This window comes from Sander lucioperca, chromosome 2 (assembly GCF_008315115.2).
Source record: "Sander lucioperca isolate FBNREF2018 chromosome 2, SLUC_FBN_1.2, whole genome shotgun sequence".
NCBI lineage: Eukaryota > Metazoa > Chordata > Actinopteri > Perciformes > Percidae > Sander > Sander lucioperca.
In genome coordinates, this window is record NC_050174.1 from 26,074,985 (window position 1) to 26,097,328 (window position 22,344).

The 22,344-nt window shown below is 42.4% G+C and overlaps 1 protein-coding gene across 14 annotated transcripts in view; it reads right to left on the reverse strand.

Annotated features, from left to right (window-relative positions):
• The window catches only part of fbrsl1 (fibrosin-like 1), a 318,377-nt gene extending 296,292 nt beyond the window's left edge, over positions 1–22,085 (reverse strand). For 13 of the 14 annotated variants that reach the window (XM_035995470.1, XM_035995454.1, XM_035995460.1 and 10 more), the window contains exons 1-2: positions 21,998–22,085; positions 9,555–11,420 (exon numbers count right to left, since the gene is read on the reverse strand). In XM_035995470.1, the coding sequence (XP_035851363.1) occupies positions 9,555–9,857 (303 nt within the window). In that variant the 5' untranslated portion in view covers positions 9,858–11,420; positions 21,998–22,085. The remainder of the gene's footprint in view (positions 1–9,554; positions 11,421–21,997) is intronic. The other variant, XM_035995421.1, reaches the window with a different exon arrangement.
• Between the last annotated feature and the right edge of the window lie 259 nt (positions 22,086–22,344).

Consider the following 22,344-nt stretch of genomic DNA (forward strand, 5'->3'; position numbering starts at 1 on the left):
GGCATAACAATATACAAAGACCTTGAATGTAAAACAGCACATACTGTATGTCCAGTGTTTGAGCCAGGATTGTTGGAAGGGGGTCAAATGGGCCCATTAGTGTTTTCCTAGGGAGTCATTGCTTCATTCAAGCATAAACAATGCTTTGGAGTACTGTACATCAAGTACAAATTTGAGGTACTTTACTTTACTTGAGTCTTTTCTTTTCATGCCACTTTCTACTTCTACTCCGCTACATTTCAGAGAGAAATATTGTACTTTTTACTCCACTACATTCATCTGTTACAGCTTTAGTTACTAGTTACTTTACACATTAAGATTTTTGCACACAAAACACATGTAGTTTATATAACATGATGTTTTATTATAAATTAAACTACCCAACAATATACAGGCCTACAATGATGAACAATGAAATGATCATTAGGATTTTTCTAAATTGAGTACTTTTACTTTTAATACTTCAAGTACATTTTACATAACCCTGATGATACTTACATACTTTTACTTAAGTAACATTTTCAATGAGGGACTTTTACAGTGTGGTATTAGTACTTTTACTAAATACTTCTTCCACCACTGACTATGTGTTAGCGTTGGCGGTTGGTCAGAGCGCCACTGCTGTTGAGCTACAATGTACGGTGCTGGAAAATAACGTACGCAGGCATCTTACGTAATATTATTTATTGATCGACAGACTCCGTACTCGGTCTTTGAGAACAACAGAACATGCAACCTTTGCTAACTTTTTAAATATCAAAATGATACATAACGGCATTTCACGTCCTTTTGGCTGAGCGTAGAGACACTGGCTTGTGATGTTTACTAGGTATCAGCCAACAGCTCATTTTGTAGTTTGGCTAACTCAAAATAAATGTTCACACAGCTGATTAAATCAAAAAAAAAAAAGGGAAGCCTGCTAATAACCTTGATTTTATGGGGACACTCGGGTGCAGGGAGGTTGTAAAGAGTTGGGGAATTTAATGTTTTTTATTGTCACATTTTGTGCTGGCTTAAACCTTTAGTGATTGCTAGTGGCACACAAAAAGTGCAAGCATCTACAAAAGATTTTTTTTTCTCTTGACATAATATCAGTAGCATGGCCGAGCAAAGCACTTTATTGTAAACTATTCACCTTGGTTTGCAGGTCAGCATTGTTAAAAGACTTATTGCTTCCCCCCCCAAACGCACACGACTCAGGAAGCCCAATCAACAGATCTTGAGTCTGAATGAGTCTGCATAGCTGGAAAAAATGACCTACACTCTCATGCAAACAAAATGTTGAAAAGGGATTAAAGTGATCTGAGAGTTGAAGCAAGCCAGGCTTTCAGAGCTCTCTCTTTTGCTGTCTGTCAGTGAAGGACACGGCTGAAAAGGAAAAACAGCCATTACTTAATGAGCCACTTAAAGAGTGCCCTCTCTATTTAGGTTTCATTATTTGTATTGTAAATCCTTCACAGCCCTCGTCTGTTAGTCATTTATACAGAGCTTCTGTGGCCAAGTGCACTATTACAGATTAACCAAAATCACAGGGCTGGAAAATACCTCAGCTGAATGACAAATATGATTACTGTGAAGTTATCTCCAAATCATTTCTTTTTCTCAAATTGCTCAAATGAAATATCTTTTGTTAACATTGTTTAGTAACATGCATTAATCAAGCAGTTGAGAAACCAGAGAGGGGTTACAAAAAAGCAAAAAAAAAAAAAGAGGGAGAGGAGATGGGGAGAGAGACGACAAATCAGCAGTGGATAATTACCGGGAAACCTTCTAATCCATCGCAGGCTCCAAGACAGCATCTTAATCACAGCGTAATTACATCCTGTCATTCTCCGCAATGAAAACACCGAGACAGGAAGATGGAAGACGGCTCGGGATGACGAGCAGGAAATGGATATATATATATATATATATATATATATATATATATGTCTACAACAAGCTACCAACGTGTTTTATGTGCCACTTAATATGTGTCAGCTATGTTGTACACGTGTTGTTCACGCGCCATGGTACCTGAAAACAAAGAGTCTCTTATTCTGAGGTTTTTATAGTGCTGGTACATTCAGACTGTGGCGTGATACCTCAAAATAGACAACTGACAGGGCTTCACAAAGGACCCTCGAGGGACAGCATGCATTTATTTTGCTCCCTTCCAAAAAGTACACCAGTGCTGCTGGCTGAAAACCTCAAAAAATAAGGAAATACAGATACATCTCTTTTCTGCCTGGGTATGGCACTCCAATATTTGTTTGTCACCAATTAAATGTGTCCTACCACTCACTGTGAAAACTATCAAGTACCAACAGCCAGCATCAGAGGCATGCTCAGATGCGTACTCTTCTTAACAAATTGTTTGATCACGCAGCATCTCTGATTTAGATCACAATTTCACCAACTTCAGAGCAGTTCATGCAGGAAGAAGACTTTAGGTCTAGTGTCTCGTCACTCTTAGGCCTGATCTCTAAGGTACTGAGGTAGTTTTCTTGTAAACAATGCGCAATGTAAATGTGTATCCTTGAAGTCTTACAAGCATGTTGGACACACGTCCTTCCTCATAAACACTTGCAAAGCAAGCACTGCATTTTGGAATATTTAAAATCCTACATGGTTAGCATCAGTATCTGCTAGCTCGCGGTCTTCTTCGATGCATTTACGGGTGCATTGCTACGCTTTGTTACCACCACCAATAGTCGATCAGCAGAATAGCGTGGAACTGGTTACAGGAATTTGTATTGCATTGCCTGCGTGCATGTTCAATTTGATTCAGTTTAATGTCTGATCCAAACAAAGCAAGGACCCACTCGTAAAAACATTGCTCCATAGTCCTACTAGTGGTCAAACACCACAGGGTACCTTTAAATCAACTTTTTCTGTCTGCTGTCATTGAAATGTCTATGCTGCTGTGCCCCTCCACCACCCCACTGCAACAAGTGTCAAAGCCCCTGTTATTTATAAGCCTTTATTTCCGGATAAATTGATGTAATAGACACGGTTCACTTGTGGTCTCTTTCCTGAACTTTAATAACACAAAGGTCTTGTACTGCTAAATGTTTAGATATTCCTCAAAGCAAGGTATCCAAAAGTATTGTTTTGGGATCATTAACTAAAACTGGGTATCGTATCGCTTTCCTTGCCCGGCAGCTGGATTCTCGCGATATCACAAGATCACACGAGAATCCCGGGATCACATTTCACACGAAAGATCCTTCTTGTCGGGCTTCAAGTAATGTGTTTGTGTCCGAACAGCAGCGGACCGAACCAATCAGCGTCCGGTCAGGAGCTACTGGCAGCTCGGGTGTGGTTAAGGTGTGTGTGTGACGGCCGTGACTGTTCGTTCAAACAACAATGGCGGAAGTGAGACAGATGGTTCACCCATGCGCTTGCCAGGTATTTTTTTGAAAGTGCTTGAGTTTTACAATCAGTTCCTATTGCTGGCTCCTCAGATGGCTCTGTGTAACAAACCCTCTGGCTCGTCAGGTTATCGTATCTGTATCGTAACTGAAAATGTCAAACAACCCCTAGTGCCTTTACATCTTAGGACATACACCATTGATACATTAACATTCTTAAGAGCTGAAATTATTACTTGTTTAATCAATTAGTCAGTTCAAAATGAATCAGCTAAGCAAATCAATTAACAATTTGTAATTTTTTAGGCAAAGATTATTTGGTTCCAGAATCCCAAATATGAGCATTTGCTTGTTTTTGTTCATCTTCTATAACAGTAAACTGAATCCCTTTGGGTTTTGGACTGTTGGTCTGACAAAACAAGCCATTTAAAGACATCAAGTGGGATAAATCAGTAATGATAATAATTGTTTGTCGAAGCTCTAAAGATCCTACATATACATGTGTTACATCTGTTGTCTGAGCTGGCCTCCAACTCCTTTGTTTGACTTGGGAATCTGTGAACTGAAGCATTCTCTCCACTTGTCTTTTATTTTGTCTCACATAAATCCTCCACAGCTGAATACAAGTGTAGTTTTGTAGTAACAGAGGAGGCTGACAAAGTGATCGCCATGCTTTCAGATCCACATGAACACACTACCACAACACACTAGAACCTTCCTTGGGTGGATATATTTAGGTCACTGGTTGATGGCTTGGACAGATGCACAGTGGAGGTCCAATCCTGTGTTTGTGTGTGTGTGAGAGCGAGAAGGCTTGTGAATGTAACCATGCATTTGTCAGCTGTGCTGTCGCCTACAGTGTGTGGCAGTTAGAGAAAGCCGGGGCCGGGGGACGTCCCACTGGCATTAAGAAAGCTCTCTCTGTGGGATGCGTCAGTCAATGAGCAGGGGAGCCTCAGGGGGTTGCCTTGTTAATTAAAGCTGGAGTTGTTTGTCAGTGCCGGCATATGATGCACAGTGCTATCACTGTCGGGGGAAAAGAGACACGAAGCAAGATTCCTGCAACAAATCTGCTGCCTCACCACAGAAGCAAGACATCTTACTATAGCAACGACTGCTGTGGCTTCAAGTGTCACTATCAGTTTGCACTGTGTTACCCCAACTGCCAATCAGGCAGAGCGAACGCACAGAGCTGACCACAAGGAAAAGATGGAGATAGATGGGATTTACAAACCACCTAAGATCTTTTTCAACCCATTAATCTCAAGAAAGCATCCCATTCGGCTGATGCTCAGAAGACCTCAAGAAAGCTCTGCATAGGTGCTACCAGGGTGCTTATTAATTGTCTTTGGCAAGTAATGTTCTGACATGAAGTGTCGTCACTTGGCAGAGGATTGCTCCTGAGTGTTAGCTGTACTAATGACTGCTAATAAGGAACACATGGTGTTATCTGAGCGCTAGCAGTGAGACGCCCAGTAATGAACGCTATGGGACTAGAGCTGTAGAGGTGCAAGTATGGTTATTTTGGGGGAAAGCCTAAAACAAAAATTGAATTCTTTGAGGCCTTCATCCGAGCACTTGATGAAATAGAAAGACACATACTTGTAACTGGAATGTTGCTGGCTTAGATCCACGCACCAGCTGGGAAAATGCGGGCGGAGAGAGTGAAGCAGCAACTCGCAGCTTCCCTAACAACGACTGTCAAGCTCTCCTAGGGCAAGGGACTTAATTTCCCATATTGCTTACGTAAAACTGCTTCAGTGACTAACAGCAGATGATGATTAGTGTAAGTGTGTCAAACAGGGCCATAAAGAAAAATATAGCAAAACTTCCCTGGATAAATAAAGAGACAGTCTCTAGAGCCCATCAAGAGCTTCTATTTATGAAACCCATTTTTTGTCTGAATGCCTGGCCTTTCGGCTTCCTGCCCTTGACACCGATGTAATATCACTAAATCAAATAAACCTAAATCCCCATTAGAGTGAATTTAGAAACTCATGCTGCCGAACGAAAAGCCCAAACAAATCTGTAAATTCATGTCAAAGCAGATGAACAGAAGGATTGTGGATTAACGAGAGGGGATTTGCCACTGCGACGTCACTCACAGAGCAAATGGAGCAAATCAAACATCTTATTAAAAGTGTGACAGAGGGATAATTGTGTCATTTTTATTATCTGCTCACTTGTTCGATACCCAGAGGGAGACTTCTGGAGGGTTTAAGCCGCAGCGGGTAATTGTTTTAAAGCGCTGCTGTCAGGTAAAAACATTTATTAAAAAAAAAAATGTAAAGTGGTATCTCTTGAAAAGTGAGTGAGGGTTAGTAACTGGTGATGTGAATTCTCAATCCAAAAAAGAATTATAAAAACCGCCCAAACTGGACATACGTTTTTTTTTCCTTTCTCCTTGTATAGCCCAACAGAATGTGCTTATACGGTTATAATATATATATATATATATATATATATATATATATATATAATATAATATATATATAATCCATCGCAGGCTCCAAGACAGCATCTTAATCACAGCGTAATTACATCCTGTCATTCTCCGCAATGAAAACACCGAGACAGGAAGATGGAAGACGGCTCGGGATGACGAGCAGGAAATGGATATATATATATATATACATATATATATATATATATATATATATATATATATCTCTACAACAAGCTACCAACGTGTTTTATGTGCCACTTAATATGTGTCAGCTATGTTGTACACGTGTTTTTCACGCGCCATGGTACCTGAAAACAAAGAGGCTCTTATTCTGAGGTTTTTATAGTGCTGGTACATTCAGACTGTAGCGTGATGAACATGTCTCTAATCACAATAAGGTGCCCGTGACAAAGCAGGACGGCTGTGTTTGTACAGTCTATTTGTACAGGTAAGTAAGCGGCTTTCCTATGAGAAACGGGGGGATTCAACGCAAACAAACACGCCATAATCAAATGAGGTCACGGCTGCAAATTGCTTTTGGCTGTAATGAAACAGGTTCACGGGAGCGGGCGAGACCCCCGTACAACCTAAGCCTTCATCAAGGGAGCTTGTTCCTATCAGCGCAGAGCTAGAATATCAAAAACAACAACCTACCGATTTGGCTTATAGTCCAATATAGTCAAAGTGCCCTGGGAGGAACCCATAACCTCTGGCTGTTAAGAACAGACAGTAGCATCTGTGCACAAGTTACAGACTAAAATAGGACTATCGAATGATGGTGACAGGCAGCAACCCAAAGGTGACAGGGATTTTATGAAACATGTTCATCCTTGAGTGCATTAGAGAACAGCAAAGGGCTTAGATAGAGATTAAAAGAAACAACATACAGTAGAATAAATATTGGTATGTTTGCCGTGTGGGCTCATTGAACCCAGAGAGGATGAGATATGGATGTTGGCAGAATGCTAATGGCACTGAAAGGCCTGACATAAACACAACCGTGCTGGCCATCAGTCACTTGGAAGAGGTCAGGGGGACCACACACTCCCTCCGCCGAGGGTGAGCGGGCTTATCCGAGCATGACGCAATAGGTCAGAGCTGTTCCCTGGCCAAACGCTGCTGTGTCCTCCTCATAATTGATGAGCAATTAGCACAGGTAGTGTAGGTCATGAGCTCCACCGGAGCGTACAGTGAGTAGGTGAAAGTGTGAGTCATGACCGATTATGAGACATTTCCAGAGGATACACATTTCAAACTCTGCATTTCATTCGCAGTGATGCAACTTATTACTGAAGACTAATGTCCACCAACATCATTTAATAAGTGCAGTCCATTTGCATGCAAATCAGACCAATTACCAACAAGTAGCTGGCATGAGAGTATTATTTCACATAGAACCGTATCATGCCTCATTTGCTTAGCCTTGAAACATAAGCTCCTATGCAGACCACAATGTTTTCTCTGTTCAACATGGATTTAGCACTTGAGTAAGAAAACTATTACTGCTCGGGAAGAAAAATTGAATTATCATCTTACTTAATTTCCCTCTCAAACACAAAGAGGCAGCGGTTTTATTATGATAAAGCATAATACATGAAATACAACCAACAAACAGGATGGCAGCAGCCGGGATAAGATGTGAAACGTGAACAAGAATGACTTCTACTAACTGTATGAAACCCACACATGAGGATATTCCTAGAGGTCAAAATGGCAGGGCACCGGTTGACAGCAGTGGAGACACCAGCATGCTGGCAGAAGATGCCAGTAAGAAGCGCTTTGCTGCTATGACATCCTCAAAGTCGTTCACAGTCAGCAGCTGTCAGAAGTGGCAGCCACGCGGCACAAAGGGCAGAAATACTCACAAATACAACATCACAGTGCACTGCACTCATACAAATCAATAGGAATGGGCACCAACACACATTTTCATTCATATCTCATGCACATTTGATAACAAGTAGTTTAGGGAGGCACTGCTGTAGCCTCGCTGTGGTACCAAATGGGGAGTTTATCCTACTTTATGATGCTCTGGAATCTCCTACTGTATCATTATGGGAGTTCATGAGGTGTAACATGTTTAATCTATATCGTACTGTAGCTACATAGTTTCCCCTGCTGTGTGTAGTGTTTGTTTTACAATAATTACAGGATAACAACAGCTCTTTGTGGTTAGGGTTCATGCACCCCTCCTCTTATCCCTCCCCTATCTGCTTTCACACCCATTCTAAGCACCGCGAGGGGCCGAGCTACATGGAATAGCAATATAACTACCGATGACCCGGACAGGTCAAACTTGTTAACAGAGGGGAGGTGGTGTGTGAATCTTCCACGCTATATATGCAGGCGGACAACTGGTTTATATGTCATGCAGTTATTTATTTTATTTTTTGGGGCTTTTCCCTTTATTAGATAGTGACAGTGGATAGACAGGAAAGGTGGGAGAGAGATGGGGGATGACACGCAGCAAAGGGCCGCAGGTCGGACGTCAGCCTACATGGGGCGCGCGCTCTTACTGGGTGAGCTAGAGGTCGCCCCGTCATGCAATTTTGCTACAAATCTGCATTCAACCATTATACTGAGTAAGCACTATGTAGGAGGAAAGAGTCAATCATGACTGATTAATACCGTTGCTAAGCCTACATGGGAGGTTGTCATCAAAATGAGGTGGCCTGTGGTATGATCCACGGGCTTTTAAATGAGATCATCATCTGAAAATATACAGACCTCAGTGGGTGTGTAATATGTTAGCTATGTTCATTAAAGCAAGTGATTTATATTTCAACTACAGTAGTGCTGCCATTACCAGAATGAGCCATGGGGGGGGGGGAACACACAGGCCTGCGTGCCTTGTCAGTCAGCCTGATGTCCCACAGGGAGCAATGTTTTGTTTGTCATTTGGAACATCATGAGATAAGAGAGATAAGAGGATGTCACAGGAGAAGCTCCTTTCTTCCTGACATCATTCCTCTGACAGTAGACATACCACAGCGTCATGACAGAAACACAGTTATCAGCGCATGCTGTATCAGCCTGGAACACATGAATGGCAGTTTATCAAAGAGCAAAATGTCAAGAGTGCACTCACAATGAATAAAACAATCCAAGCCAGAGCCATTACAGACAGACACACACACATACACACACACACACACACACACACACACACAGCGCAGTTTAGTTTCCTCAACAAACCATACGCTGCTAATGATTAACATCTCATTCACCAAGCCTTCAACTTGTGATATTCTGCAAACAGAGTTTGTGTGCTGCTGTGATTGTCAAATACTTTCATGTCAAGGACTCCAAACAGACACACATTCAGCTCCATGGACCAGGCAGCCCAATAAGAGAACATTGGTGCTGTGTATTGAACTCTACAGCTGTCAACAGCCATGTGTGATGAGAATCAAACCAAGGATTGATCGGGGACACCTTGGGGGGGGGGGGCTGAATCTCTGATCTACACTATCAGATGATTAGAAGAGTCATCCTTATCCCGTCTCTGATTGGCATCATCTCAACTAAATGAGAGACAATTAGACTAGTCCTCAGTTGCTGGTGAGTGAGTGTGGGGCCTCAAGGACCCCCACTTTGAGAACCACTCCACTGATGAAGAATGCAACACACACACACACACACACACACACACACACACACACACACACACACACACACACACACACACACAAACAAACAAACAAACAAACAAACAAACAAACAAACAAACAGGTAATGATCGGGTTCCTCCTTACCTCCAGACGGTCCAGGCTGATGAAACTGGCTATAGCAAATCCATCAATGATATCCTCCTCCTGCGAGCTGGACTCCCGTCTCTTCTGCCGGGGAGGACGCGGAGCTCTGGCGGCGGCCGCAGGGCGCGACGCCTTTTTACCGGGTAGGGAGGCGGCGTCCATCCCCGGACTGTGTCCCTCCCTGTCGGAGCAGGAGGAGTTGGGGTCGGGGCTGCGGGCGTCTCTGCTTCCTGCCTCCCGCAACCTCCGCACCCTCTCCCGCTTGGACCGGCATCTCCGACCCTGCTTCAGTTTGCCATCCATGTCGTTAGAGAAAGCTTGTAGTGTCAAAAAAAGAAACAGAAATATAACTCCACAGTAGGTGATGTCGCCTAAACGCTCGCTGCACCGTGTAATAACTAACACACACACTGAACTGTCAATTGTAGGCTGCGCTATAACGTGAAGATATAGCGCTGCGCGCGTGTGTGTGTGTAATTAACAACGCAATTATAGCCTTATAACACTCAATGACCTTGAGTATAAACATCCCCAATCTCCATTACGATAAGCAAATGTTCAAGTATCCCACTCAGGCGAGAGAGAGAGAGCAAAGCAACGCGGATCCACACGCTATTTTGTCACGAATCTGCACTATGTCGACGCGGTATCCGCCAAAGCAGGTGCAAAACGGCGAAATAGTTAAAAATCCACGCATTACAGCCGCTTTGGAACTTTTGTTGCATCGGAATAATAACAAGCGATGTTAAAGCCTAACCTCGCTGCATACCGCAGACAGCGCGGAGAAATCATGTCGCTGCCCGTTGTTGTTTTCCACCAGCCCAATCCCTGATCCAGGGCTGTCAAATAAAGAGCTTTGGATACTATCCGTCCGGAACAAAAAACGCCTGGCGAACAAGTAGGCTACGTATCGATTGTGGCTGCTGGATGAGTGAATAATCCCGTACGCGTTTGAGTTTTAAACCATATTCCTCTCTGTGCTTCAGGGGGAGAAAGGATCCCAAGTCTGAGAGCTACTTATGCGCAATATTTCCTAAATGATCCGAACCGTCCGAATAAGACAACCATCCAGTGTGTAGCCAAACTCCATGAGGCGATGAAGCGGTCTATTCCAGTTTAGATAATGTTGAGTTTCCTATAAATCCACTCCGGTCCGTTCCTTGGCTGCTCAGTTGCTCAGTGGCTCATGGTATTTTCTATTCGCATAAGAAGGCTTTGATAAGTGTCCTTAAAGCGACAGGAGTGATTAAAATCTCCCCCCCCTCCCCTCTCTCTCTCATTCCCCTCATCCGAAATTAAGAGACACAGTCAAGCTTCAGAGAACCCACATAACTGACGTATTTCCGCCACCTCTGGCCTACACTTTACCATAGGAAGGAAGCTGGTGTAAAAAAAAAAAAGGAAAAAAATCATTCTCTTCACTATTGGGCACACTTTGTCACACAAGGCACTATTTTAGTCTGTCTGCTAGAGCTGATGCCACATCATGCGTAGCCCACTGACTGCGTTGTCACTGGTAATACACACACACACACACACACACACACACACACACACACACACACACACACACACACACACACACACACGGTTTTGACAACTTCTCCATTCTGATGTTAGACATCATCCCCAACTCTGAGCTCCCCAGCACACAACTCAAAAACAAAAAGTGGAAAGTTCCATTTCATTGTCAGATTATTGTCAACATTTCACAATGTACAGTAAATATTTGACATATTGACTGTAATACTTACCCTGCACTGTGTGCCCGCAGCTTTTTTTAAACCCTGGAGCAGGGTTTGGTGCGTTTCCCAATCCGCAGCATTGGGACTTCCAGGGGTCCTTTTGGGAGTTCCAGGGAGTGCTCTGCAAAGTACAGCACAGCTTCATGTATCTGCTGTCGATCAGCAGAAATTAGGGCAATGATATTATATAATCACTATATTGTGTAACAATTATTTTCACTATAGGTTTCACTGCCCCTACTGTAAAATAACTCCACCTACACTTAAATGAATGCCTATTCAAGCCTTTATGATACGTATAACAAATCAATATGTGGCAGGCATTGACGTTGCATGGTGTAATTTATATTGGCTTAATATGCAAAAGTGTGTGGACCACCACACTAGTTGAAATCCACACTGCATACTACAGTGTGTGACTATGTATTTGTTTTAAAGTATTGTGGCAGAAAAAAGTACAATTTATCAAAAAATTGGAACGATATCTACAGTAAAAGATAAAACCCTCCTCTCCATCTTTGTCACACATGACATGATACAGGACATTTTAACTGTACCATAAATCGCACATGAAAATATAGTCCCAGAAACTGAAAATGATACAGACTACTATATCGATTGCAGATAAAGTTAACTTTCAGAGAAAACTTAAACAACATACACTCAAGTTACAGAACTTGCAGAAAGTGGTGCCTCTATGGTATATGTCTGGTTAGTATTTGCATAACGCTTCGCTGAACCGGAAACTTGCTCTCCTGCTCCACCATTCAATAAAAGAAGCTTGAACCTGCCATCTTTTATCTGTGGTTTAATTCCCACTAAGATAGTCTAAACTTCACATGAGGATATACATTAAACTGTCAAGCTGCGTGTAACTTAATGGGTAGAACATACTGTAGCAGAGCCTCAGGGAATGCATTAGGATGGATTCAAGCATGTAGCAAAACATACAATTATAAATGACAGGAAAGATGAAAAGGTCTGACATGCAACAAAGATGAGGTAAATTCACACCCTGTATGATGCAGGAACACACTCATAATAAGCACATTAGCCTATTCAGTCAGCAGCTCATCCTGTTGTCTATCTGATAAGAGAAGAACCAGAGGAACTACATCGGGAGAGTTTGCAGTTCTTATTAGTAAGAGTCAGATGGAGACGTGTGGGGAAAAGCACTGATGAACATTTAATATCAGAGGCTTACTGGTAAAGATCTCATACCAAGGTGTGTGAGCTGGAAAGACATTTACAACATTCAGCCAGTGTGAAATATCGCATAAAAGAATCCTCTGGCTCATTATTTGATCTTCACAGCACAGGAAAGCAGTGAAAGGAAAGCAGCGAAGAGCCAGACTGAAATATGTAGGCAGTTAGCGCGGTGGTTCAGGTGTGGGAATTTTCTTTTATGGTGAGAATCTTCTGTGAAACTGCAAGGCAATGCATCAACATGCTAAACGAAACTACTTTTATGCAAATACAGGGTGTGCTGCAGGGTAAATTATCCTAGAGCACTGTAGGTGATTAAACCAGAGGCTGCACTGAGTGAGTGAGTGAGTATGATGAAGTTTTTATGATACACTGCTGCGTCAGGTTTACACTGTGTAATCTAAACGCAAATGCCAAAAATGTTATACTTAGACGCTGCTCGCAACTGGTTGCGGTTCAAGGCCCATAACGAAGAACGCCCTCGTGTACTTTTCTTCCAAGCAGCAAATCTGAGGATGGCAGCAAGTGTGTTCTACCTGTATGTTGCTTTGGAGAACAATAACCAGGTGAGTAGCACATCAATCTTTGAGCAAATGGACCTTTTCGGGAACCTGAGACGGTATCATTTTCATGTTACTTTAACCTCTGTACCCGCTGTGAATAAACCCCTCTCTGTTTGAGCAGCTTTGCAAGAACTAATTCAGTAAGGAGATTAAAAAAGTGGGAACAGGTATGGTGAGAGAGCGGTGGAGGAGAGGGAAGAGATTACCTCTGTTTCTTCCATGCTACTATTTGCTGTGAGCTTAATCCATAGCTACAGACTCTGAGCTCCCACATCGCAGTCATTCAAACACTAGTCTCTTTGAAACGCTTAGCCCTAGCTGTGCTGAAAGCTAAAGGGAGGGAGCTTGTCATGCTTTTATGATGTTTAAGCGGCAGAATTGTTTTTCTCTGCCTCTGCCACCATGATAAGGATTTATTTGATGTCGCTGGGGACAAGGTGCTCCTCGCTTTAAAGGGTTATTTTTGTTTGAGATGGTTTGAAGAGTGTACTGTGCGGTGTAGACATGGGATTGAGAGGTGAAGGATCTGAAGCAAGTGATACAAATAAATAAGAATTCACCGTATCTTTCGTAAAGAATACAGCCCCACAGAAATCAATAAACCTAGATTTCACACTAGAGCACAAGGCTGCTGTAAGACACAAATCCCTACACTGTTGAATGAATTCTGTTGGTCTCACAACATAATTTGTGCACAGTCAGTGTATGTATTAAGACCACATTCATCGAGTGTGGAAGCTATCTCTGCTCCCTTAAAGCATAACTCTCGCCAAAATGCAACCTAGGGTCTTTTTGTGAACGTACCCGAGTCAAACTTTCTTTTAAAAGCATATTTAAGACGGAATCGCCACTTTTAAGATTTACCGTATTTTTGTTTTTCAGTCAAATGGCCTTTTGAATGGGAGTGCTAGGGGCACTTTTATGCTAGCCTCAAAATAGCTATTTTTAAAACACTAAGAAGGCTCGACACAACATGAGAGTTTGCTCCAAGTCTCACCAGGGGCTCTACACCTTAACAAAAGCATTGACAACATTGTTTGTGTACACAGAGTTTACTAAAAAGAAAGGTTTAGGGTGGGTAAAGGCAAATAACAGAACAGCTAGAACAGTCTGGTAAGTTCAGAAAATCACTTTAATGTAATGCACCCTTTAAAACCAGGAAAAGACAACATTCATACCGTATACCAAGTAGCAGCACGTATCTCGGCCTGTCTGACTGACATTTCTTCTTGGATGTCCACACACCATCTGAAACTCAACCTTGACAAGACTGAGCTCCTTTTCCTTCCAGGGAAGGGCTCTCCTACCCAAGACCTGACTATAACAATTGGCAACTCTGTGGTTGTCCCCACCCAGACTGCTAGAAACCTGGGTGTGACACTTGATGACCAACTCTCCTTCACTGCCAGCATTGCTGCAACCACCCGATCGTGTAGATACATGCTGCATAACATCAGAAGGATACGTCCCCTTCTAACGCAGAAGGCGGCTCAGGTTCTGGTTCAGGCTCTAATCATCTCACGTCTAGACTACCGCAACTCCCTCCTGGCTGGCGTGCCTGCATGTGCCATCCGGCCCCTGCAGCTCATTCAGAATGCAGCAGCTCAACTTGTCTTCAACCTCCCACACACTACACCGCTCCACTGCTCTCTTCACTGGCTACCAATTGCTGCCCACATCCGCTTCGAGACCATAGTACTTGCATACAGCGCCAGGAACGGATCAGACCCAGCTTACATCCAGGACATGGTCAAACCCTATACCCCAACACGCCCACTCCCCTCTGCATCAGCCAACCTTGCTTGCTGCCCCCTCACAGCGAGGGACAACTAATCACTCAACGAAATCCCGACTGTTTGCTGTCCTGGCTCCTAAATGGTGACATCAGGATGGCCGAAAGTCTACGCATCTTCCGCCAAAGGCTAAAACACATCTCTTCTTCTATATATTCTTAAAGCTGCACTTTCATATGGCTCTTTGTAGTTTTGCTTATTTAAACCTAATGTACTTGCACTTGTTGTCTGGAGTTTGCACCTTCGAGGTTGAAAGCACTTAATTGGAAGTCACTTTTGATAAAAGCGTCAGCTAAATGACATATTATATTCAAAATGATATTCAAAATCTAAGACGATATCTATTCTCATCTCACCATATCGATATAAAATCGATATATTGCCCAGCCCTACTCGAGACAAAGAAGAAGATAAATGTTCACCAATGAGATTCTGAATTTCTACCAGCCGACAAACTTTAAATCGACCCTGCAATACTTTGGGCATTTGCTAGAACGACCGATGCGGTCGTTTTTAGCCATGCTGCGGTCATCGCTCTGTCTGGATGACAATATCAGTCTGTCAGTGGGTCTGCAAGTCCAGACTTTGGTGATCCCAACTTTTGCTGTAGTGCCTCGAGCAGGTTGACATTTTTGTCTTTAAGTGAAACGTCTCGACAATTACTGGATGGATTGCTGTGAAATTTGCTACAGATACGCATGGTGAACAGAGAGTAAGTCCTAATGGATTTGGTGATTCCCTGACGCCACCAGCAGGTCAAAGTTTTCACTTATTCTGTTAAATATCTCAACATCTACTCCAATGACTGACACCAACTTTTGTACAGACATTCACGTCAACAGATGATGAATCCTAATGACGCAGCTGATCCCTGACCTTTTCTTGAACACCATCATGAGACTGACATTTGTGCTTTTGAGTGAAATGTCTCAACAACTGTTTGATGGATTGTCATTTACATCCCCCCCTCAGGATGAATTGTTGTTTTGGTGGCCCCCTAACTTGTCATCTAGCGCCACCATCAGGTCAAACATTTAATTTGTCCAATACTTTATGATACTTTAGGTTTATGACCAAATACCTGCAAAACTAATGACATTCCCATCAGCCTCACGCTAGACCATGATGGTTAGGATGCCAGTGTTAGCGTTAAGCTAAAAGCACCTCTGAGTCAGAGCAGCCTCACAGAGCCACTAGCATGGCTGAATATCAGTCTCCTTCTTTGGAGGACTGTCAATTTGTCAGACAAATTATCCCAATATTTACCCAAAATGATTTGCCATTGTTTAATAAACTAGAAGCAGCACGCTCATTCAATCCATCAGAAACTCCAGCAGCAATGACAGCCAGCTGTTTTGAATATGGAGTTGTTGGATTCTAACAGACATCTCAATGTGCTGCCCTAGCTGTCACTGAGGAATTACTGTGAGGGAAAACACAAGTCCGTGGCTTTATGCCTATAGGGCTTTCGGCTGACTCTGCGACACATCATGGAGTAATTCACTAGTTTGGTGGCAATTTACAGGCAGACTCAACAAGAAACCCGCCTGGGGGCCTCGAGCAACAAGCTCTCTCTCTGGAAACCGTGGCCAGCTATAGGATTGCCTGGGCCGGGCCCGCATGAAAAATTAACCTGCTCCCTCCATAGACAGAGCTTGCACATCCTCGTTGCCTGAGAGCCTCCGTACACACTCCCCTCATCTCGTCTTCTTTTCTCCCACTGTCCCTTTCTTCCCTTCTTTATCTCTCGTCATCTCCCCCTGCATGCTATCTGCACAGCCTGTGTTGTTTAGATCTATCGCAGCGCCAGCGCTCGGTATCTTTGCTTCAAAGACAACAGCTGTTTGTTTCATGTTGAACACAGCCAATTATTTATAGACTGGCAGACTGAGCATGAGCCTATCATATATTGCAAGTGAAATTTACACATGTCCGTGGCCCTGTGCCATCAGGTGGCAATGAATCATAAATGAATGGTAGTTTACCACTGAAAGTTAAATGGAAGTCACCAACTCAAATAAGTGAGGTAACAACAGGGGATTAGTCAAGAAACTGATAGGAAAGGAAAAGAGGTGTCAATAATTTAACGGAGTAGGTTGTAAATCTAAGTGCCTTTGGATATTTCATACCACTGGGGAGCAAAGTTTAATCAAACAGAAAGACTGGCCCCAGAGCTGTGTGGGTGAGAGAGCTGAATTTATTGGCCGTCCTTGAACAGGCAGTAGGGTTTTTATTACAGGCATCATTCAGGGCGAAATTAGCAATGTGACCTGCTATCTTAGTGAAATAAATTGAGTTAAGAGATTGATGTGGATAAATGTCACGTTAAATGTCATCATAAAACCTCTGTTTCTTTGAATTATTGTAAGCCATGAGGGGATGTGTTTCTGTTCCCATTCTTTTTTTCTTCAATCTCTTTTTTCACTCTGAGGATCCTTCAGTCAAGAATTCCCTCTTTTCTTGTTTTGGTTCCAGGCATTTCTCAACATTTTGAGCAAAATGCCATAATGCTGTTTTTATTGATCCCTGATGTCTGGTGCCCTCTGATGCAAAAGTAACAATGCTCTCTGCCTCTCCAAATCACATCAACAGATGTTCTGACAGCACAGCTTTTCATAAAAGACTCCAAAAGGCGGTCGATATTTCCCCAGAACTGTGCTTCGATTTCCGTCGGTTGGTGGAAGGATAAAGTGAGGACGTCATCGGAGTATATAACTGTGATGACTATACTCACTACACACTTAGTAGCACCTACAGTTTACCAGTGTTACTCTCATTTATTGTATTTAAGGTGTAGGGAAAAAAAATCTTTTTGGAAAAAAATATGCTAACACTTAATTTGAAGGGGTGTGCATAAGACTGGCATGACACTGTCATAACCAGGACATGACACCGGTCATAAACATGAAGGAGTCTTTATGAATGTTTATGACTGTCGTTAAGTGTCATTTGATAAATTAGGACACTTTTATTGCAAAGTTGGCATTGTTTGAGATGTTTGTGTTACGACAACTTGACATTGACCTAGACGACATAAGCTGTCGTAAAAAGCCAGGATAGCTGATTTCAGTCTGTATGCTAAGCTAAGCCTCTCATGGCTCCAGATTTGTATTTAACAGAATATAAAAAACAGAAAACAATGTAACAGACAAACATGAGTGGTATCAATCTTCTCATCTAAGTCTGGCCTAAAAAATTAAAAAGTATATATCCCAAAATGTCCAACTATTTCTCTGACTATGCAGTTTTGTAGTTTTGCTTCTTTTTGAAAACACTAATGCACCAAACACTCAACACACAGATGAGAAACTGCAAGTTTTTTCAACAACCAAAGTTTAGGTAATTAAAAAGCACATTAGCTAAAAGGTCAATGCATTCCTCTAAGCAAAATAGAGTGTATTATGTAAAATATAAATTTTTAAAGTACTTTGTCATATATTTTGCATGGTTTGCATGACTGGGTGAACCAGTGATTAGATCGTGATGTGACCCGTGGCTCAGTGGAGGAGGGAAGGTAAAAAGAAGGAGGACTTACTCGCTCAGGGATTAGTATCAAAGTCTCACAAAAAAGAGGCCGTTAAGGATAGTCTGTGTTACTGTCACAGCTTTTCTGTTACTGTCTGACCCCAGTTTGAATACATAGAACTTGGTAAATAACTTGAGGATAGGCAAAGATTAATGGGGTGTGAGTGGTTTCTCTTTCATATGCAACGTCTCTTTTCTCTGGTGCTTTGTGAGAGACAGAAAAGTATTCCCACTGGTCACGCTGTAATTAGCACCCGAGCCACCAAACCCCAGAAGCTGCAGTGATCACTTGTGCCAAGTCCCCAAACAACCGCCTCGCCAAAACCTCTCTCACACTCACACAGACACACACGCACACAGACACACACACACACACACACACACACACACACACACACACACACACACACACACACACACACACTCCTTTCACTTTGGTCTCACTCAGGCTTTCCCCAACATGCAGCCATGTGATAATGTACCCTGTAACTGCTCACAAGTGGCAGATTTTTCTACCGCGAAGGCCGTGTCACACAATGCCATTAGCAGAGGTGATGTTTTCTCGGTGCCACTCAACAGGCTGACACAATGTGACGAACAGGGGGAGGGATTTCCAACCCAGGTGGTTAAAACGTGTGAATAAGTGAGCGAGTGACACCGAAGGAGAGTACCAGAGAGAGAGAAAGAGAGACTTTTCACAGCTTGTTTTCCATGCATGACAGCAGCTACGCTGTATAATGAGCACAATGTTAACAGAGAGGGTAAACATAGAAGGCAGCATAAACAGGCTGCCGACAGGCAGCAGTGAAGGTTGTCTGTGTAATGAGGGAGCTGCACGGACGAGCCCATCCTCTTCGTCTGGAGTACGTAAGGATGGAGAACTGTGGTCACTTAATAGAGGACGTTATGAGAGTTTTTATTTACCCCAGAGAGAGTTTGCTGACCCTTTTTTTTTTTTTTAACCAGCGCTGATTCACATTTAAAGTACACAGGTTTTCAGTATCTGCTAAAGGAGAACACATGATATACTATACACATATGCAAAATACGATAGGGTTATCGCACCTAGCTCAACTTTACAGGTACTCTCCCCTGCACCATCTTTGGGCCAGCAGCGTCTCTCTCCTTTCTCTCTCTTCTACAAGGCACCTCTCTCTCTCCTGGGGCCTGGGTCTGAGTTGAGTGGTTTCTGTGGGTTATCAAATGGGCACCCCCCTTCATCGATGTTTCGTCGAATTAAGCCCATGACATCTCCAAGGGGCTCGACGGTGCCACGACCGCCTCTCCCGCTCTGAGAAAGTGGATAAACCGGGGAGCCTTAGAGTGTTGTCTTGGTTTCTTCCTTGCATGCTCTATGCCAGCGGCCAACTTGGCCAGAATCTGGTTGTGTCGCCACCGAAACACACACATTTATAATTGAATTACATTTTATCATAAGCCTGTTCTCAGAGTGAATAAAACATTCTTAGATATTCAAAAGCAGATGTGTGTAAAAGAACATCCATATGTTTTGTACATAAACGGTCCATTCACACATATGACGTCCCAAGTCGTGGGCATTATTGTATGTATTAGTATGAGTGGAGGGACAGGAAAAGGCTCGTGCATTTTTCTCTGCTATAGTTTCTCCTTGACGCTGGCAAGGACCTTGTGACGCAGTGGCTGAATGTTTAGTTACAGTAAGACATAAATCGAGGCACAGATGAACATCGTAGTTCTTTGCTGCCAATCACTGATGCTTTGCAGAGTGTACAACAAGATGTGAGCATTTACAAAACACACCCCATCAAAAAAAAAATGCCAGTGTTCGGTCCCTTTGAGTAGTGCTGATATGCATTATCTCAAGTGTTAATACGGCGCATACATTCGAATAGCAACTGAGAGGCATGCTGAATGGGAAGAATAGAAAATCAACGACGGGCAGATTGAAAGTTAAAAGGCTGTAAAATGAGCGTATGTTCAAATAGAGAGAGAGAGGCTGTGAGCGGGCGTATTATACTCTGCTTCTTATAATGCTCCCCTGGCTTTCACAAGGCTCTTCATTAGCAAACAGCAGCCCCCAAGATAAAACACACTCATAGACATGGACTGGATTTGCATGTTAAGAGACTTGGAGCTTGTCATGCGTGCATCTACTCCAGGCAACTGAGAGAACATGATGCTTTAGATGCTGCTTCTTCTTGCAGAAGGCTTCTGATTCCCTATTTTAGTTTGTGTCCTTATGGGTCAAACTTGACTGAATTTGCATTCATCCATAATGTAATTCCTCAATGTTTACATGCAAGGCTAGACTCATTTACAGGTCTCAAGTAAGCTAGAACAACAGGATGCCGTCATGTACAAGGCAAACAGACACTGCAAGACATACAGTGCTGCAGCTGCACACATCACTCCGCTCCACAGCCTTTTTCGCTTTGTGTACTCACACAAGATGTTTATAATAAAACGGATTAGATTAGAAAAGTACCTCTAGAGGATTTGCATAAACTGTGAGACATTGTGAGCAAATATATGGATAATTTGGGTTATAAATGAAAACATGCTGAGGCAACCCAGCGTATTACTTTCATGTGAGAAAAGCAGTCGCTTAAGTTCACCCTTAGTAATGACTTGGTTAAATATAATTTATGACTTGGAACATAAATTATTCACTGACTTGCTGATTAATTATGTAGGTCCGAAATGTAATATCTCTGATTATGTGTGACAGTAGATTCTCATCATTACAGATGGAGGGAGTTTCTAACAGCAGCTTTATGTTAAGCAGCTTTCTTTTGTAAATTGATACAGACACATTTGGGCAAATGCGAAAAAGTGTTTATCCTCTTGCTTGATTGTATAATACTGAAGGATTTCCTTATGCAATACTATGCATGCATTCATTAAAAATCCTTACTTTAAGGCCATAATTTAATCCCTGTAAACTATAGCAGATCCAGTCTGTAGAAGCTAAGCTGATTTTGTTCTACTCTCATTTTTTAAGAGTAACTGCCATCTCTTTTTAAATGATTGGATTTCATTTTTGAACAGAACTGGATTTATAGCCTTGGAGCAAAGTAAAGTTATTCTGTAATGATACAAATAAAGGAAAGGATGTGGTCAAAACCTTTCATCCATTTTTCATGCTTGTTTAACTTTTCCTACACACCACACTAAATCCATTTTCCACACCAACTTTGAGGAGCCTTAGCTCAAGATTGGTGCAGACAGCTTGTTAAATATGTATCGGCTGAGCGATGGGCAACCTGCTGAAGTGGCAATGTACCTCACCTCCAGCTGAACAGGGGGGGATGAATATGATATATGATAGAACCTACAATGAATCAGAACCTCAACTTCTGTATCCTTTCAAAAAAGGCTGATGTGACACTTCTCTACATGAACTGTGTTGTGGAGGTAAAAATATGTAAGGTGCATAATATAAATGCACAATATTACCCTGATGTGACGCAGGCATGGCAGCCAGAGCAGCCAGGCTGCATGTTCTTGTAATGGATGATTATATTTAATCTCATCTCAGTACAAAAAAGTAACTAATATACATTTGTAAAAGTTGATAACATCTTCATGAGTCTGAATCTCACAACATAGTCTGCAAAAGGAAACCATACCTTTTTGTTCCTGTGTAGTCTGTTTTCGGGATAATGTGGCATGGCAGTGTTGAGCTTTCTTCTGTGGTAAGCAGTTTTGCAGCAGGCACACCTGAAAATACATTTTCAGTCATTTCATGGTCATTGTTGTCATTTAAACGGCGTTCCCTAAATCTAACTGGGCGTCAAATATGTGCTACCAAAATCCAACTACTTTCCTGAATCCAAATTGAAACCTGTGTTCCCTAAATCCAACCACGCATTATGTGTGTGTTCCCAAAATACATCAAGGCATTGTGTATGTTCCCTTAATCCAACTAGAAACATGTGTTCCATAAATCCACCAAAACATCATGTGTATTCTCTAA